Source organism: Chiloscyllium plagiosum, chromosome 38, assembly GCF_004010195.1.
Source record: "Chiloscyllium plagiosum isolate BGI_BamShark_2017 chromosome 38, ASM401019v2, whole genome shotgun sequence".
NCBI lineage: Eukaryota > Metazoa > Chordata > Chondrichthyes > Orectolobiformes > Hemiscylliidae > Chiloscyllium > Chiloscyllium plagiosum.
Window position 1 is genome coordinate 7,921,326 of NC_057747.1, and position 17,135 is coordinate 7,938,460.

The 17,135-nt window shown below is 41.7% G+C and overlaps 1 protein-coding gene across 6 annotated transcripts in view; it reads left to right on the forward strand.

Moving 5' to 3' along the window:
• Nucleotides 1-13,503, forward strand: part of LOC122541788 (paladin-like) — a 244,182-nt gene extending 230,679 nt beyond the window's left edge. For all 6 annotated transcript variants that reach the window (XM_043678767.1, XM_043678766.1, XM_043678768.1 and 3 more), the window contains one exon: nt 12,115-13,503. In XM_043678767.1, coding sequence (XP_043534702.1) covers nt 12,115-12,264 — 150 coding nt within the window. In that variant the 3' untranslated portion in view covers nt 12,265-13,503. The remainder of the gene's footprint in view (nt 1-12,114) is intronic.
• The last annotated feature ends 3,632 nt before the right edge of the window (nt 13,504-17,135 follow it).

The window sequence follows — 17,135 nt, forward strand, 5'->3', positions numbered from 1 at the left end:
TTATATGTTTCTTAACTTCCCTCGTCAGCCACGGCCGCCCATGCCTCCTCCTGGGATCTTTCTTCCTTTTAGGAATGAACTAATCCTGCAACTTCTGCATTATACACAGAAATATCCGCCATTGTTCCTCCACGGTCATCCGTGGAGGGCAGTCAGGGAGCTGGACACTGTTTGCTCCCATACCATTTGCAAGTTTGCAGCTTTCATATTGTTCATGTGCTTGTTCAGGGCCGTTGCTTGTTCAGGGCCGTTGTACTGTCCCAAACTTTATACGTCACTGGACCTGATCTTGCGTCGACCAGGCAGGGTCATTCCTGTGGTTCCACACGAAACCTCATCCCCTGAAGTAAACTGTCTCTCTGGCTTAGCAGAGTCTTGTGTTCGGCACTCTGGCCATTGCCTCATTAACGTGGCTGTGTCTGTATCCACTTCTGGCCCCAGAATAACTTCTCACCACCATCTTCATTTTGGAAACTCCTGGATGACCCTGGTGCTGTTCAGTCAGTAACTGGTGATGACCTTTGCTCGGGACAATCATTGTTGCTTCCCATAATAATATGCAATGCTCTGCTGATCTGGTCTCTCTGGTCCAAAAAGCTTTCGAATCTAGTTGCAATAACTTTTTGGTTTCCTCCAGTACCACCAGCTGTTTCAGTTTTGCCAGGACTGGATCTTCCTGTGTTTAACATCTGATATTGTCAGCTGTGACTGGAAGTGTCTCCAGAAAAGTTAAAAGCATTATGGACTGTTTCAGTGGTGGCACCACCAGAGGTGTATTTGCCAGCAGGAGGTGGCTCAGTGCATCCGCATTTGCTACTTGGCCTCCCGGATGGTGTACCAACTTGTAATTATATGCATTGCTGAATTTGACCTGAAGCTATGGGTGGCACTGCCTTGTCCTCTTTAAATAAACCTAGCATGGGTTTGTGGTCCATTATAATTAAAAGTTAACGTCTGTCAAGGTATTGGTTGGACTTCCTGACTCCAAATATGACCACCAAACCTTTCTTCTCTATCTGGGTGCATTTACGCTCTGCATTAGCCAATGTACTGGATGCATTCCTCTCCATTGGGCTACCTATGAGCTAGTACTTGCCCAGTACTGTACAGGGAGGCATCACATGTCAATATGAGATCTTGCTTTGGATGAAAGTGTGCCAACACCTCAGAGCATCATAGCTGTTACTTCATTTCCATGAGGGCTATGGCTTGATTAGGTGAGCATTTTCAAGCCTGACCCTTTTTAAAATTTGATGCAAAAGTGCCAGGATGGAGACCAGGTTGTGTATGAACTTTCCATAATAGTTCACCAGCCCTGCTACTGACTTGGGAGCTGCAGCACCTTTGATCATCTTCACTTTATCTTCCAACTGATGTAACCCGGTCTTGTCAACTGTGTAAGCCAAGTCAGTCACTTGGGGTGCCTGAAACACACACTTTTCTTCTAAGACATACGCCCACCTGGAAGAAACAAGGTCTTCCCTGTTATTAGCACATCGTCTAGATAAATGGTGACTGGAGTAGACATTGTAAAATGTTCTCCACGGTCCACTGAAAAACTGGTCGATACCCCAAATTGCAGTCTTGTATATTGGTACAAACCCTTATGAGTATTAATTGTAGCATACTTTTGGGAAGCTTCATCTAACCTCTATTGCAAGTACGTATGACTCATGTCTAGTTTCATGAAGGACTACCTCCCTGCCAGCTTTGCATATAAATCCTCTATGCGAAGGTTTGGATAATTATCCAGCCCTGAAAAGCGGTTTACTGTTTGTTTAAAATCCCTAAAACGGCAAACTGACCCATCGAGCTTCATAATCGGTACAACTGGTGCTGCCCATTTCACAAACTGGACTAGTTTGATTCCTTCGCTATCCAGCCTTTGGATTTCTGCCTCTACTTTTGTCTTTAAGCATGGAATTGCTTCCTGATCAACATGCAAAATGGCCTTAGCTCCTTTGATAGTCGCTTTCCGAAAAACCTCTGGGTTTTAATTAGGATTTCACTAAGGCAGCCATTTTCTAATTGAAAAATATTGAGCCAATCTGAGTGAATCTTCCTCAACCAATTTTGCCCCATCAGGCTTAGTCCCGCGTCTTTTATTGCGATCAGTGACAACTGAACCAGCTGCTCCTCATAAGAGACCAGAACTGAAGTTGTACCCATAATCTGTAAAGGTTCCCCAATATAGGTTCTTAGTCTAGCCAATTTCAAGGGTTGGAATCCTGAACAAATTTTGTTAAAGACTGCTTCTGCAATCATTGAAATGGCTGATATTGATCTCCATGAGAACCAGATGACCATTTAATCAGATGTTTGTTGTAGATCAAGCCAGACCCCCTCAAAACATTTCAAGAAAGTAGCCCAGACCCGAACTTTGGTAATTGTTTTAAGCAGGTGTAAAGTGCATTGTCCAGGAGGAGTGCAACTGGTCAAACCATTTAGTTTTAAACAAAACAGAATTTATTACCGAATGAAGCACAGAACAGAATACAGAATAACTTAACCTATCTGAAAATCCAACAGATTATATCAACTTAATGATGCTGTTCCCAATATTTGCAACAATCCCCATAAACACCCCTTGACACAAAAGGTAAAATCAAACACAGGGTCTTATAAGAGAGAGAGAGAGAGATGGCAGCATGGAACACCCTCTTCCATGTAGCTGTTTTTTTGGACCAGCAGCCATAAACTGCCAGGCTGCTTTCAGTGAATAGCCAGACAGCCAGAGAAATGCTGAGCTGGGAGAACTGGCCGCTCCCCTTTCATTGTACAAGTGTTTTGTTCAAAAACTTAAAAGCCTTTTACTTGAGGCAATATATGTTAGTTATAACCAAATTGGCCTTAAAACCCATCCAAACCAGACTTTTCGGAATTGCTGCTTGTACAACCTCTGTAATAAATAAACTTCAGGGTGTGAACTCTCCTGGATTCTAACCTATGAGTTTAGGTCTAGTGGGACTCATTTGCTGTCTTGGGTCTGCATATCAGCAGCAACTATGGTGAACTGCCAGCCTGAATGCTGAAAAAAAATGTTAATCATTTGGCTGAGGCTTGGCTTTGTTTTGGGATTTTTCTGCGGGCTGACCTAGAGTTCCTCTCTTGGATTTATCCTCAGTGAGGCTATGCAGTTGCCTTGAAGTGGTGTTCCTAAGGTCAGTCGGACTGGCAAGGGTGTCCACTTCCAGTGGAATAGCCTGCAACTCATATGCTCCGTTTGCTGCATTTTCCAATGATAAAGCCAGCTGTAGCACCTGTTTGAAGTCTAATTGGGTTTCAGCTATTAGGCGCTTCTGCATGGTTGCATCATTAATTCCACATATCAAACGGTCTCTCAGCATCTCATTAAGGGTTAAACCACAGTCATGTGCCTCTGCCAGTCATCATAACCTAGGCAAAAATCCCGTAAATGTTCCCCTCGTTCTCAAATTGCTGAGTAAACCTAATAGCATCTGAGGTTTAGAGGACGCTTCGGTCATAATATACCTTAACTAAATCTGTCAACTTTTGAATGGTTTTTGTATCTGGTGCCGAAGGGAAAGTTACACTTCTTGTAATGGAAAATGGTGTGAGTCTACAAGTTGTCAGGAAATTACTTGTTGCTTTTCATTTGTCCCTCTGTCATTTGCCCGGAAAAAAATAACGCAGTCTTTTCACACATAAGGCTCAGTCTTCCACAGCAGGATCAAATGAATCAAAATGGCACAATGCCAGAAATGCGTATTCCAACTCAAAGTCAAACTGTTACAAGCAAATCTCTTCAGGGGCCTGCTTTTCTCTTGTCGCCACTGAAATAAGTCCTCAGAGGCTAGTATCCCGTCACCCAGTCACCCTTTGTTTACACATGGAGACTCCTTGACACTGATCCAGTTCCTTCAGAGTCAGCTCTCAGACTGAACAGAACCTCAGACTCTCTCCTGTTTATATCTGTCAGCCAAGGCTCCCTGATTGGGACTGTTCATCTAGTCCAATCAGGGAACTCATATTCTATGAGGTCCACCTGGCTGATCTCATACAATCTCAACAGTATACACTGCTGCTACTGAGCTTTGGTGGTGGAGCAACTGAATGTCGATTTTGTGCCAGTCAAATGGGCTACCTTGTCTCATATGGCGTAAGTGTTTATGAATGAACAAATATGGTCTGCTTGAACATAAGCACAAAAAGTTGATATTACATTTTATCAACCATTCCTTTAATGTTTGGATGTAAATGGATTGTGCGGATGTAGGGGAGGAAAGGACTAGGAATACAATGTTTGCTATCTGGGCAATGTGCCTTTTAATTTACTTGGTATCTGCCACTGTTAGGCAAATGATGACCATAGCTAATCTGGCACAAAAACACAGTGGTCCACAAAAGTGTCACATAGTGAATGGGCTGTGCTAGCTATGCTTATTGTTAAATTGTAGGCATGTGCCACCATGAGAAACAGCAAATAGGAGGCAATGTGCCTATATTTCTTCGTATGAAGATCCCTGTGGACACTACGCATCATAAAATAATTTTTTGAGCTTTGGTTTTGATTTAAGATAATGTTGCTGCACCTTGTAGCTGCTCCTGCTGGGAGATCTGTTCTCATGGTTTGTCACACTCCTCTATCTTGCCTCATCCTCACACATCCACTATTTTCTCTCTGCAACTGCCTAATGACATATGTTATCCAACTGCATCAAGGTCAAGCCATCTTTCAGCTGTCCACCACTTTCATAGTCTTTGAAGTCTCTGCAAATACTTTGCTTATTTCTAACTATTCAGCAAAGAGGAGATCAGATTAGATTAGATTACTTACAGTGTGGAAACAGGCCCTTCGGCCCAACAAGTCCACACCGCCCCGCCGAAGCGCAATCCACCCATACCCTTACATTTACCCCTTACCTAACACTATGGGCAATTTAGCATGGCCAATTCACCTGACCTGCACATCTTTGGACTGTGGGAGGAAACCAGAGTACCCGGAGGAAACCCACGCAGACACGGGGAGAATGTGCAAACTCCACACAGTCAGTCGCCTGAGGCGGGAATTGAACCCGGGTCTCTGGTACTGTGAGACAGCAGTGCTAACCACTAATCCAAACACTCAAGTAATGTTCCAGGTTCAAATCATACCATGGTGGATTTTAAATTTAATAAAACCTGGAATTAGGAGTCTGATGATGACCATGAAATCATTGTCAATTGTGAGGGAAAACCCAACCGGTTCATTAATGTCCTTTGGGAAGGAAACTGCCATCATTACCGTGATTTTGCCTACATGTGACTCCAGACCCACAGCAATGCAGTTGACTGTAAACTACTCTCTGGGCAATTAGGGCTGGACAATAAATATTGACCTAGCCAGCAACACCGACATCCTGTGAATGAATAAAGCAAAATTGTTCCTTTGTTACATGCAAAGTTTAAGATACATTAGATTTTCTTGCTGATGATAATAATTTTAAATAAGCCTTTTGCTGATAATTTATAGTGACAGAAACAGGTTATATTCAGCAATTACATATCCTGTCTCCCATCCTAACAGGAATAAGGTCAGTTCCAAACATTCCACATTCTGTCATATAATTAGAGTCATAGAGATGTACAGCATGGAAACAGACACTTCAGTCCAACTCATCTATGCAGAGCAGATATCCCAACCTAATCTAGTCTCATTTGCCAGCACTTGGCCCATATCCCTCTAAACCTTTCCTATTTATATACCCATCCAGATGACTTTTAAATGTTGTAATTGTACCAGACTCCACCACTTCCTCTGGCAGCTCATTTCATACATGCACCACCCTCTGCATGAAAACGTTGCCCCTAAGGTCCCTTTTAAAATCTTCTCCCTCTCACCCTAAACCAATGTCCTCTAGTTCTGGACTCGCACACCCTAGGGAAAAGACCATATCAATTTACCCTATCCATGTTCTCATGATTTTATAAACTTGATAAGGACACCCCTCAGCCTCCAACACTTCAGGGAAAGCAACGCCAGCCCACTCAGCTGCTCCCTACAGCTGAAATCCTCCAAACCTGGCAACATCCTTGTAAATCTTTTCTGAACCCTTTCAATTTTCACAGCATCCTTCTGATAGAATCCTCTACATTACTTCTTCACAAAACTTCTAATACAAGGGAGACCAGAATTGGACACAATATTCCAGAAGTGGCCAAACCAATGTTCTGTACAGCCACAACATGATCTCCCAACTCCAATACTCAATTCTCTTACCAATAAAGGAAAGCATACCAAATGCCGCCTTCACTATCCTACCTACCTGCCACTCCACCTTTAAGGAGCTATGAATCTGCACTCCAAGGTCTCTTTGTCCAGGAACACTCCCCAGGACCTTACCATTAAATGTATAAGTCCTGCTCTGATGTCCCTTTCCAAAATGTAGCACCTCACATTTATCTAAATTAAACTCCATCTGGCACTCCTCAGCCCATTGGCCCATCTGATCAAGATCCCACTTTACCTCTGAGGTAACCTTCTTCGCTGTCCACTACACCTTCAATTTTGGTGTCATCTGCAAACTTACTAATTATACCTCCTATGCAGACATCCAAATCATTTATATAAATGATGAAAAGCAATGGACTGAGCACTGATCCATGTGGCGCACCACTGGTCACAATCCTCCAGTCTGAAAGGCAACTCTCCACCATCACCCTCTGTCTTCTACCTTTAAGCCATTCTTATCCAAATGGCTAGTTCTCCCTGTATTGCATGAGATCTAACCTTGCTAACTAGTCTACCATGAGGAATCTTGTCAAAGGCCTTACTGAAGTCCATATAGATCATATCCACTGCTCTGCCCTCATCAATCCTCTACATTACTTCTTGAAAAAACTCAATCAACTTCTTGAGACATGACTTCCCATGCACAAAGCATATCCCTAACCAGTCTTTGCCTTTCCGAATACATGTAAATCCTATCCCTCAGGATTCCCTATAACAGTGTTTCCACACTGTAAGTAATCTCATCAATCTCATCAACTTGCCCACCGCTGATGTCAGGCTCACCAGTCTATAGTTCTCTGGCTTTTCCTTACCACCTTTCTTAAACAGTGGTACCATATTAGCCAACCTTCAGTCTTCTGGAACCTCACTTGTCATTATCGATGATACAAATATCTTGGCAAGGGGCCCAGCAGTCACTTCCCTAGCTTCCCACAGAGTTCTAGGGTATTTCTAATCAGGTCCGATTTATTCACCTTTATGTTGAATTGAATTGAATTTTTTTATTGTCACGTGTACCAAGGTAGAGTGAAAAGCTTTGTCTTGTGATCAATACAGGCAGATCACATAGTTATGTAACATAGATAAGTAAATAATAGGTAAACAGCAGTAAAAACAAAAACACAGGTACAGGCAAATGTTAAGAGTTTGTAAGTCCAGTATTCTAACAACAATAGGGTAGAAACTTTCAAAACCAGCTAGTGCATGCGTTCAGGCTTCTGTATCTTCTCCCCGATGGTAGAGGTTGTAGAAAAACATTGCCAGAGTAGGATGGATCTTTGAGAATGCTGGTGGCCTGTCCTTGACAGCGGGCCTGATGAATGGATTCTATAGATGGGAGGTTGGCCTTTGTGATTGTCTGGGCTGAGTTCACCACTCTTTGTAACCATCTCCGATCTTGAATGGTACAGTTGCCATATCAGGTAGTGATACATCCAGGCAGAATGCACCTATAAAAATTGGCAAGGGTATTCGCCGTCATGCCAAATTTCCTCAGCTGCCTGAGGAAGAAGAGACGTTGGGCCTTTGTAACCAGTGCATCCACATAGAGTCCAAGAAAGCTTGTTGTGGATGACCACTCCCAGTGGCTTGACACTCTCCACTCGTTCCACCTCTGTGCTGTTAATGTGTAGGGGGGGCATGAATAACATCCCACCAAAAGTCAATAATGAGTTCCTTGGTTTTGCCGGCATTGAGAGCTAGGTTGTTCTGAGCGCATCATTTTTCCAAGTCTTCCACCTCCCGTCTGTAATCTGTTTTGTCACCATCTGAGATTCAACCGACTATGGTGGTGTTATCAGCGAACTTGTAAATGGCATTAGTCTGGTATGCCATGCAGTCTTGGGTATACAGTGAGTACAGTAGAGGGCTGAGTACGCACCCCTGGGGGGCTCCAGTGTTGAGTGTCAGTAAGGATGAAATATTGTCCCCAGTCTTCACTGATTGTGACCTGTGGGTCAGGAAATTAAGGCTCCAGTTGCAGAGAGTGGGGCTTAGTCCGAGATCACCAAGTTTAGTAATCAGTTTCAAGGGGATAATAGTGTTGATGGCTGAACCGTAGTCAATGAGTAGGATTCTTACGTAGCTGTTCTTGGTGTCAAGATGTTCTAGGGAGGAGTGAAGGGCAAGTGATATGGCATCTGCTGTGGATCTGTTGGTCCGATAGGCAAATTGGAGTGGGTCAAGAGTAGTGGGGAGGCTGGAGTTTATTAATGCCATGACCAGCCTTTCAAAGCACTTCATGACCACCAAAGTTAGGGCCACTGGGTGGTAATCATTGAGATATGCTGCATGATCCTTCTTAGGGAGGGATGATGTTGGCCCTCTTGAAACAGGCAGGGACAGTAGCCTGCTACAGAGAGAGGTTGAAGATGTCCGAGAAGACCTCTGTCAGTTTGTGTTTTAAAACATCCAACACCACCTCCTCTGTAATATGGACATTTTTCAAGATGTCACCATCTATTTCCCCACATTCTATATCTTCCATGTCCTTCTCCACAGTAAACACTGATGCAGAATACTCGTTTAGTAGCTCCCCATCTCCTGCAGTTCCACACATAGGCTGCTTTGCTGATCTTTGAGGGGCCCTGTTCTCTCTCTAGTTACCCTTTTGTCCTTAATGTATTTATAAAAACCCTTTGAATTCTTCTTAACCCTACTTGCCAAAGCTATCTCATGTCCCCTTTTTGCCCCTCCTGATTTCCCTGTTAAGTATATTCCCACTGCCTTTATACTCTAAGAATTCATTCGATCTCGGCTGTCTATACCTGACATATGCTTCCTTCTTTTTCGTAACCAAAATCTCAATTTCTCTCGTCATCCAGCATTCCCAATACCTTAGCAGCCTTGCCTTTCACCCGAACAGGAATATACTGTCTCTGGACTCTCATTATCTCATTTTTGAAACCGTCCCATTTTCCAGCCATCCCTTTACCGCCAAACATCTGCCCCCATCAACTTCTGAAAGTCCTTGCCTAATACTGTCAAAATTGGCCTTCCTCCAATTTAGAACTTCAGCTTTTAGATCTCTATTTTAAAACTAACAGAATATGGTCCCTGGCCCCAAAGTGCTCCCCCACTGACCCCCCTTGCCTTATTTCCCAAGAGTAGGTCAAGTTTTGCACCTTCTCCAGTAGGTACATTCACATATTGAATCAGAAAATTGTCTTGTACACACTTAACAAATTCTTCTCCATCTAACCGCTTAACACTATGGCAGTCCCAGTCTATGTTTGGAAAGTTAAAATCCCCCAACATAACCATCCTATTATTCTCACAGATTTGTTTCTCAATTTCCCGCTGACTCTTGGGAGGAGTCTGTAATACAATCCCAATAAAGTGATATTTCTTATTTCTTACTTCCACCCAAACAACTTCCCTGTTTGTATTCCCATGAATTTCATTCCTAAGTACAGCTGTAATGCTAACCCTTATCAAAAAAGCCATTCCCCCTCCTCCCTTTCTATCCTTCCTGTAGCATTTGCATCCTGGAACATTAAGCTGCCAGTCCTGCCCATCCCTGAGCCATGTTTTTGTAATTGCCATGATATGCCAATCTCATGTTCCTAACCATGCCCTAAGTTCATCTGTCTTCCCTGTTAGGCCCCTTACATTGAAATAAATGCAGTTTAATTTATCAGCCCTACCTTGTTCTCTGCTTTGTCCCTGCCTGCCCTGTTTGTTTGACTTGCTTATTTTCCCAACTGTACCAGTCTCAGATTGATCTCTTTTCTCACTATCTCCCTGGGTCCCACCCCCCCCACCTTATTAGTTTAAATCCTTCCGAGCAGCTCTAGCAAATCTCCCTGCCAGTATGTTAGTCCCCTTCCAGTTCAGATGCAATCCGTCTTTCTTGTACAGGTCACTTCTACTCCAAAAGATATTCCAACGATCCAAAAATGTGAACCCTTCTCCCCTGCACCAGCTCCTCAGCCATGCATTCATCTGCTCTACCCTCCTATTCCTAGCCTCACTAGCTTGTAGCACCGGCGGTAATCCAGATATTACTACCCTCGAGGACCTCCTTTTTAAATTCCTGCCTAACTTTTTATATTCTCTTCTCAGAATCTTGTCCTTTTCCCTTCCTATGTCATCTGTTCCAATGTGTACAACAATCTCCTGCTGGTCCCTCTCCTCTTTGAGAACATTTTATTGCCTCTAACTGCCGCTCCAACTGATCCATGCAATGTGATAGGATTTGCAATGAAACACACTTCCTGCAGACATGATCATCAGTAATATGGAAACTCTCCCTAATCTCCCACATCCGACAGGAAGAGCACATCACTCTACAAAAGACCATCTTTTGCTCCTTCACAATCAGACTCAGAAAATAGCCCGGTCTTACAGCTCTAAAAACACTGCTCCAGGCTATTTATATAAAACATATAATTAAGAAAGCACATACTCTGCTCACTATTGTAGATTTACAGCAAAGTTACACTTATAAACTATGTACTTATCTGCTCCTGTGCTGTGAGCTCTCCCCAACAGATTCCTCCAAGGTCAACCATGAATTTTACTGTTTGTTAATTTTTCCTAGATGCGCTCCGATGTCCAGAGATACTTGAACTCAAACAGCAGATGCACTAACTATGCGATTCACTGCTGTATCAGACAGAAGTGTAGGTTTCTTTCTCTGACCATGTGGTTGCTGCCTTTGTCTGTCTTCCTCCTTTTTAAAGTGCTGTTGTTTTGGTCTTTTTTTCTCCAGAGTTCCAAAACAATTATTTGTAATTTATTCTGTCTTGGGTTAGTGCCATTGCTGGGAAGGTCTATCTGTAATTTCCTTTGAACTATGTGAATAACCCAACACTGTCACTGTGTGACAGGGTCCGGCACATTTTTGAGAGTCTGGAGTCACGTGGGATAGCAAATTTCCCATCATTAAAGAAAATTAATGAACCTGATGGGTTTTTTTAAGACAGTTAATGCTAGTTTCATGGTCACAGTACTAATAACAGCTTCCAATGTAAGATTTTATAAATGGAATTTAAATTATACCAGCTGATGTGGTGGGATTTGAACCCATGTCAAAATGTGCCCCTGGGGTGGGGGTTACTAGACCAATTTAACACTATGTTCACTAGGCCAATGGAATTGGTATGTGGACGTCACAAATGAAAAAAAATCAGTTCGCCAGCACAGAAAATGGCACTCGGGTAAATCTTATATGTGAAACTTGCAGGTTATCTTGGAGTAGGTGAAGGATGGCTAGGCATTTCCTGGAGAAGAAGAACACTCAAATTTATTTTCATTTTTTGACTCCTGTTTTCTAATCTTCTTCCACTACTCGTAATTTAAAGAAAATGTCTTTGGTATTCTTGGGGGTGGTAGAAGTATGGGAAATGTCTTTAAGAATTATCCCTTTCATAGATGTTACATAAGACGGTAATCATAATACCAGCACTGACTTCAACTACTTTACCAACCAAAACATAAGAGAGCCAGATTTCCACTGTCATCTTTGATTAATGATGGTCAGACCTATGGACATTTTTTTAATTACAGTATATGTTGTTGGAACTAAATGAGCTCATTTGGCAGTGGATAAAAGTGATTTTAGTGAGGTAAATATCATCCAGAGACAGAATACGTATATGCTGTACCTTTCAACATACTGATGGGGTACCGGTTACCTCCTGGTTTCCATCGTTGTCGATTGTACTGTGATGACTTGTTTGAATTAATGCTGGGCTGTTATAAGTATTGATTTTTAAATATAATATCAATTTTTTTTTGCACGTGTTAGTTGTTCTTTACTCACTAGATGTTGCAGTACAACAATCAGTCTGAATTGCAAGAACCCAGGTTTCTTCCATTCCCCATATAATTTTTTGTTTTGCAATCTTGATTAAACCATCGTCTTTGTTTGCCTTTGTTAGGTCGCAGCCAAGGCTGGAGTCTATGAGATCCTGAATCGCTTGGGATTCCTAGAATTTGAAGACCCTGAGAACATACCCCTTTCTCGACTGTGTTACCGCTGGTTGCAACAAAGTACAAACACGCTTCCTTTCCGAGGCGAGTTTGTTTAGTTATCTTCTTTGCTCTATGAGCTGATGGATGACGGACTGCCTTTCCACTGGTTGTACAGCATTGACACTCGTAAATCATTGGAACCGTTCACCATTCTGCTTGTATGTACATAAAGCACAGAAAAAGTAGCGAACAATGGACAGACATTGGAATCAAACTGATGTGATGGCTATAGAGAGTCAGTGATGAAGGATTGATTTGGAATACTCTCACAGAGAATTGATGCAGACACAATGGGCTGAGTGCTCTTCTGTATCATAAACAATATATGGCTTAATGTGAGAAAACCGAGTTGTCATTTAATACTTTTGATCACAGAAATGAAAGTTATTAGAAAGGCCCTTTCAACCATAGAAAAAGAAAACAAGACATAGTCTGTTGAGAGTGCTTCGAAAATCTGCAATAATCCAACTCCAATCTTAATAAGAAAGCAGCATTAGGCACTGTACTGTCTTCACAGAAATAAGCATTACTACAAAATGTTAAGTTTACTAAAGGGTGTGGGTATGCAGTAATAGGTCAATGTTATATAACTGTGAGCCACTAAATAGGAAAGCCATCATGCAATCAGAATCCTTCACTCATTGGACCACTTCTTCAATGACCCACTGTTGTAAATCCTCTGACCCTTTTTAGAATTTAGCGACTATACTGTAGAGCATATGTTCAATTTATAAGAAGTCATAACACATTCTTGTCGTTCGGAATTTCTGAATCTTGCAATTGATGTGAAACTTAAAGTATTTCCACTTTATGTTAAATGTGCTACATTAATTTCTGTTGGAATATCCTGATTTGTTTGGCAAGTAAACTAACTGATTAAATGATTGGTTAATGTTGTCTGCTTAGATTCCAGGTGCACAATGTTTTTTCCCAGTCAATTCTTTGATATATTCAGCACAGTTTTGTGCTTTTGCTATTCAACATCACAGTGTTATCACAAATAATACGTTTATCTCATTTGTGCATTTTTAAATGGAGAATGTAATAGCAGTTTCAGTTCTGGCTTTTATGAAGTGTATATTTTAATTAAAATATTTCAACAATGGCAACATTTTCACAATCATTACAAAATGACTTTGTAAACTGTTCAAGGTAGATACAATGGCTCATTTCAAACCAAAAGAACTGTTCACCTGTATCGCAATGAGGACAAAAGCTTGTGTAATCAGGCATTTATCTGAGAGTTTTGTTGATGCTGAACAGTATTTGTAAATAAAGGGAAGATTTGTTTTGTATTTTTAGAGAATCCATGTATTTAAAACCTTGAATCATGAATAACCTTTGAGGAGGAGTTTAATGGTTTTCTCCCTGTCCCCCTTTCCCCCAAAAGGTAAAACTGACCTGCTTATAGTTTAATTATCTTCAGCTACTATCAGCTGTCCTTTCAGCTACTTTATATTAGGGTGATAGTAAGAAGTAATGTTCTTTTTCAAATCTAAGAAAGTTAACATTCAAGCAGCAACTTTAACAAACCATAACACGTATCAAATCTAGCATGGAGTGCAATATCTACAGCTTATCCTTGTGCTGTTTTTTATATATCCCAGAGTGTTCCCAGATTCTCTTCTAGATTTTAGCTTTTCCTTTCCTTTTGTTTAATCTGTTATTGCCATTTGGTTTGTCTGGATTGACTGATGCTCAGCCACAATGTCCAGTGAAAGAATCTAAGAGAAGATGATTCAAAACCTAAAAGAACTATGAACTACTGCAGTGTCATGGTTTTCATACAGATTTTTTCAGAGTCTTGATTCCTGCCAAATAAGATCCCTTTGCTTCACAGCATGATAGGGAGACCTGCTGAATTCTGCGTCAAGCAACTTTGCTTCACTTTGGAATTAAATGAAGACATCGAAGCTACACTAGGGAATGGAAAACAGATGCCGGGGGAGGAGTAAGAAAGGAATGTCTGGGCTAAAAAAAAGTTACATGTTGGAGAACCCAAAAAAATGCAATCAGCATTCCTAATGGCAGGACAGATGATAGGCTTTGCTATGTTTGAGAATATGTCATTAAGAATACTATCAGATTGAAGCTGCTCTAGAATGAAGGAGTTTAATGGTGAATGGTAGGGCCTTGAGTGTAGCAGAGCAGAGGAATCTTGGAGTTCGAGTTCACAGTTCTGTGAAAGTGAGTCGCAGGTAGACAGGGTAGTGAAGGCGGCTTCTGGTACACTGGCCTTCATCAATCAGGGCATTGAGTATAGAAGTTGGGAAGTTATGTTGCAGTTATACAGGACATTGGTGAGGCCGCAGTAGAGTACAGTGTTCAGTTTTGGTCACTTTGGTATAGGAAGGATGTTATCAAACTGGAAAGAGTGCAGAAGAAATTTGCGAGAATGTTACCTGGACTCGGTGGTCTGAGTTATAGGGAGAGGTTGGATGAACTAGGAGTTTTTTCTTTAGAGTGTAGGAGACTGAGGGGGGACCTTATAGAGGTATATAAGAGAGGCATGGAAACAGTGAATGCACTCAGTCTTTTTACCAGGGTTAGGGAATTGAGGACTAGAGGGCATCAGTTTAAGGTTAGAGGGGAAAGAATAAAAGGGAACCTGAGGGGCAGCTTTTTTACACAGAGGGTGGAACACATATGGAATGAGCTGCTAGTGAAAGTGGTTGAGGCAGGTACTATAACAACATTTTATAAGGCATTTGGACAAATACATGGATAGGAAGGATATGGGCCAAGTACAGGGAAATGGGGGTTAGTGTAGAGGGACATTTTGGTCAGCATTGACCAGTTTGGGCCAAAGGGCCTGTCCCCGTGCTGTAGGATTTTGACTTTCATAATCTCGCCAAAAGCGCTTTGTACTTCAGTTACATTTTACTGTAATCTTCTTTCTACCTGCTCAACCTTTAAAGCAGAAGCAGTGGCATGCACAGTTTCACCCGATTATTTAGATTTTTTTAGATTAGATTACTTACAGTGTGGAAACAGGCCCTTCGGCCCAACAAGTCCACACCGACCCGCCGAAGAGCAACCCACCCAGACCCATTCCCCTACATTTTACCCCTTCACCTAACACTATGGGCAATTTAGCATGGCCAGTTCACCTAACCTGCACATTTTTGGACTGTGGGGGGAAACCGGAGCACCCGGAGGAAACCCACACAGACACGGGGAGAATGTGTTTAAAAAAATCAACTGACTATTTAGATACATCACGATTTCTTACATGGGATTCCAGAATAACATTGCAGATACCTTTGTCGATGTTTTGTGTTATAATGTGGAGGTGCCAGTGTTGGACTGGGGTGGACAAAGTTAAAAATTGGATGCTGCCGATCTGTGCTTTTCTGGCACCACACCTTTCAACTTTGATCTCCAGAATCTGCAGTCCTCACTTTCTCAGTTAAAAAATCATACAACACCAGGTTACAGTCCAACAGATTTATTTGGAAATATGAGCTTTCAGAGCGCTGCTCCTTCATCAGGTAGCTAGTGGAACAGGATCATAGGACACAGAATTTACATCAAAAGATCATACTGTCATACAACTGATGTGATATATTGAGCAAACCTAGATTGCTGTTCCCTGTTATCTTTTAGAAAGGGGTTGCAGGTTTCGATTCATTTATATGTAAATCCCATATTGTGCATTAAAGGTGTGGGGTTAGAGTGTATCTCCCACTCCACCGAGGATATGCAGGTCATTGGACTCATCCACCGCCAAACCCTTTTAGAAAGGGGTTGCAGGTTTCGATTCATTTATATGTAAATCCCATATTGTGCATTAAAGGTGTGGGGTTAGAGTCCATGTATTTCAACCTTGAGTCAGATTGGTTCAGTTTCCAAAGTAGCAATTTATAAAATGTCACATGGATTGACATTTGCAGAATTGTATTTGCAGATACATTCTATTTTGTTCAAAAAGCACACAATCTGTAGGCAATCAATCCATGTGACATTTTATAAATTCCTACTTTGGAAATAGAACCAGTTTCACTCAAGGTTGGAATACAAACAGACTCTAACCTCATACCTTTAATGCACTGACTTGAGCTGAGATGTCACCTTTTCTTATAAAAGCTTAAGTTATCTCAGGAATGTGACTTGAAAAAAGTTCTGGGATTTACATATTCAATCATGTGCAGTGAACATGAATGACCACAAATATCGTTGTAACTGCAGCCATCAAAGGGGAGCTTTGACTTTACTGCAGGCAGCTGTTCAGGAAGATGCGATCTCTCGACTTGAACAGACTACACAATGACTATTAGTCCCAGAGTCCTACCATTTCCCAACATCAGAGATAGATTAGCAGTAACAGTTGCTTTTGCAACAGCATTCACCATAGGAGTACAGTTCCAACCCAAAAATGAGCAGTGGTGGAGGCTGGTACAGTTGCAACATTTAAGAGGCATTTGGATGGGTCTATGAATAGGAAGGGTTTAGAGGGATATGGGCTGGGTGCTGGCAGGTGGAACTAGATTGGATTGGGATATCTAGTCGGCATGGACAGGTTGGACTGAAGGGTCTGTTTCCATGCTGTACATCTCTATGACTCTATGAAAACCTGCAATCCATTCTAAAAGATGAAAGACTTAACAGCAATCTAGGTTTGTTCAACATATTGCATTAATTGAATGACATTATAATCTTTTGCAATAAATTCTGTGTCCTATGATCCTGCTCCACCTGATGAAGGAGCAGCGCTCCAAAAGCTCGTACTTCCAAATAAACCTGTTGGACTATAACCTGGTGTTGTGTGATTTTTTTTAAACTATGTTTTTAGTGGCAAGGTTCCCAATCATGGCGTTACACATATACCCAAGGAGCAAATACTTCATTCACATCAGCTGCCAGCAACTCGATGAATAAACATGCAACAGCATCTCTCTGTTTATTACAATATTGTGTTCTGAAATGA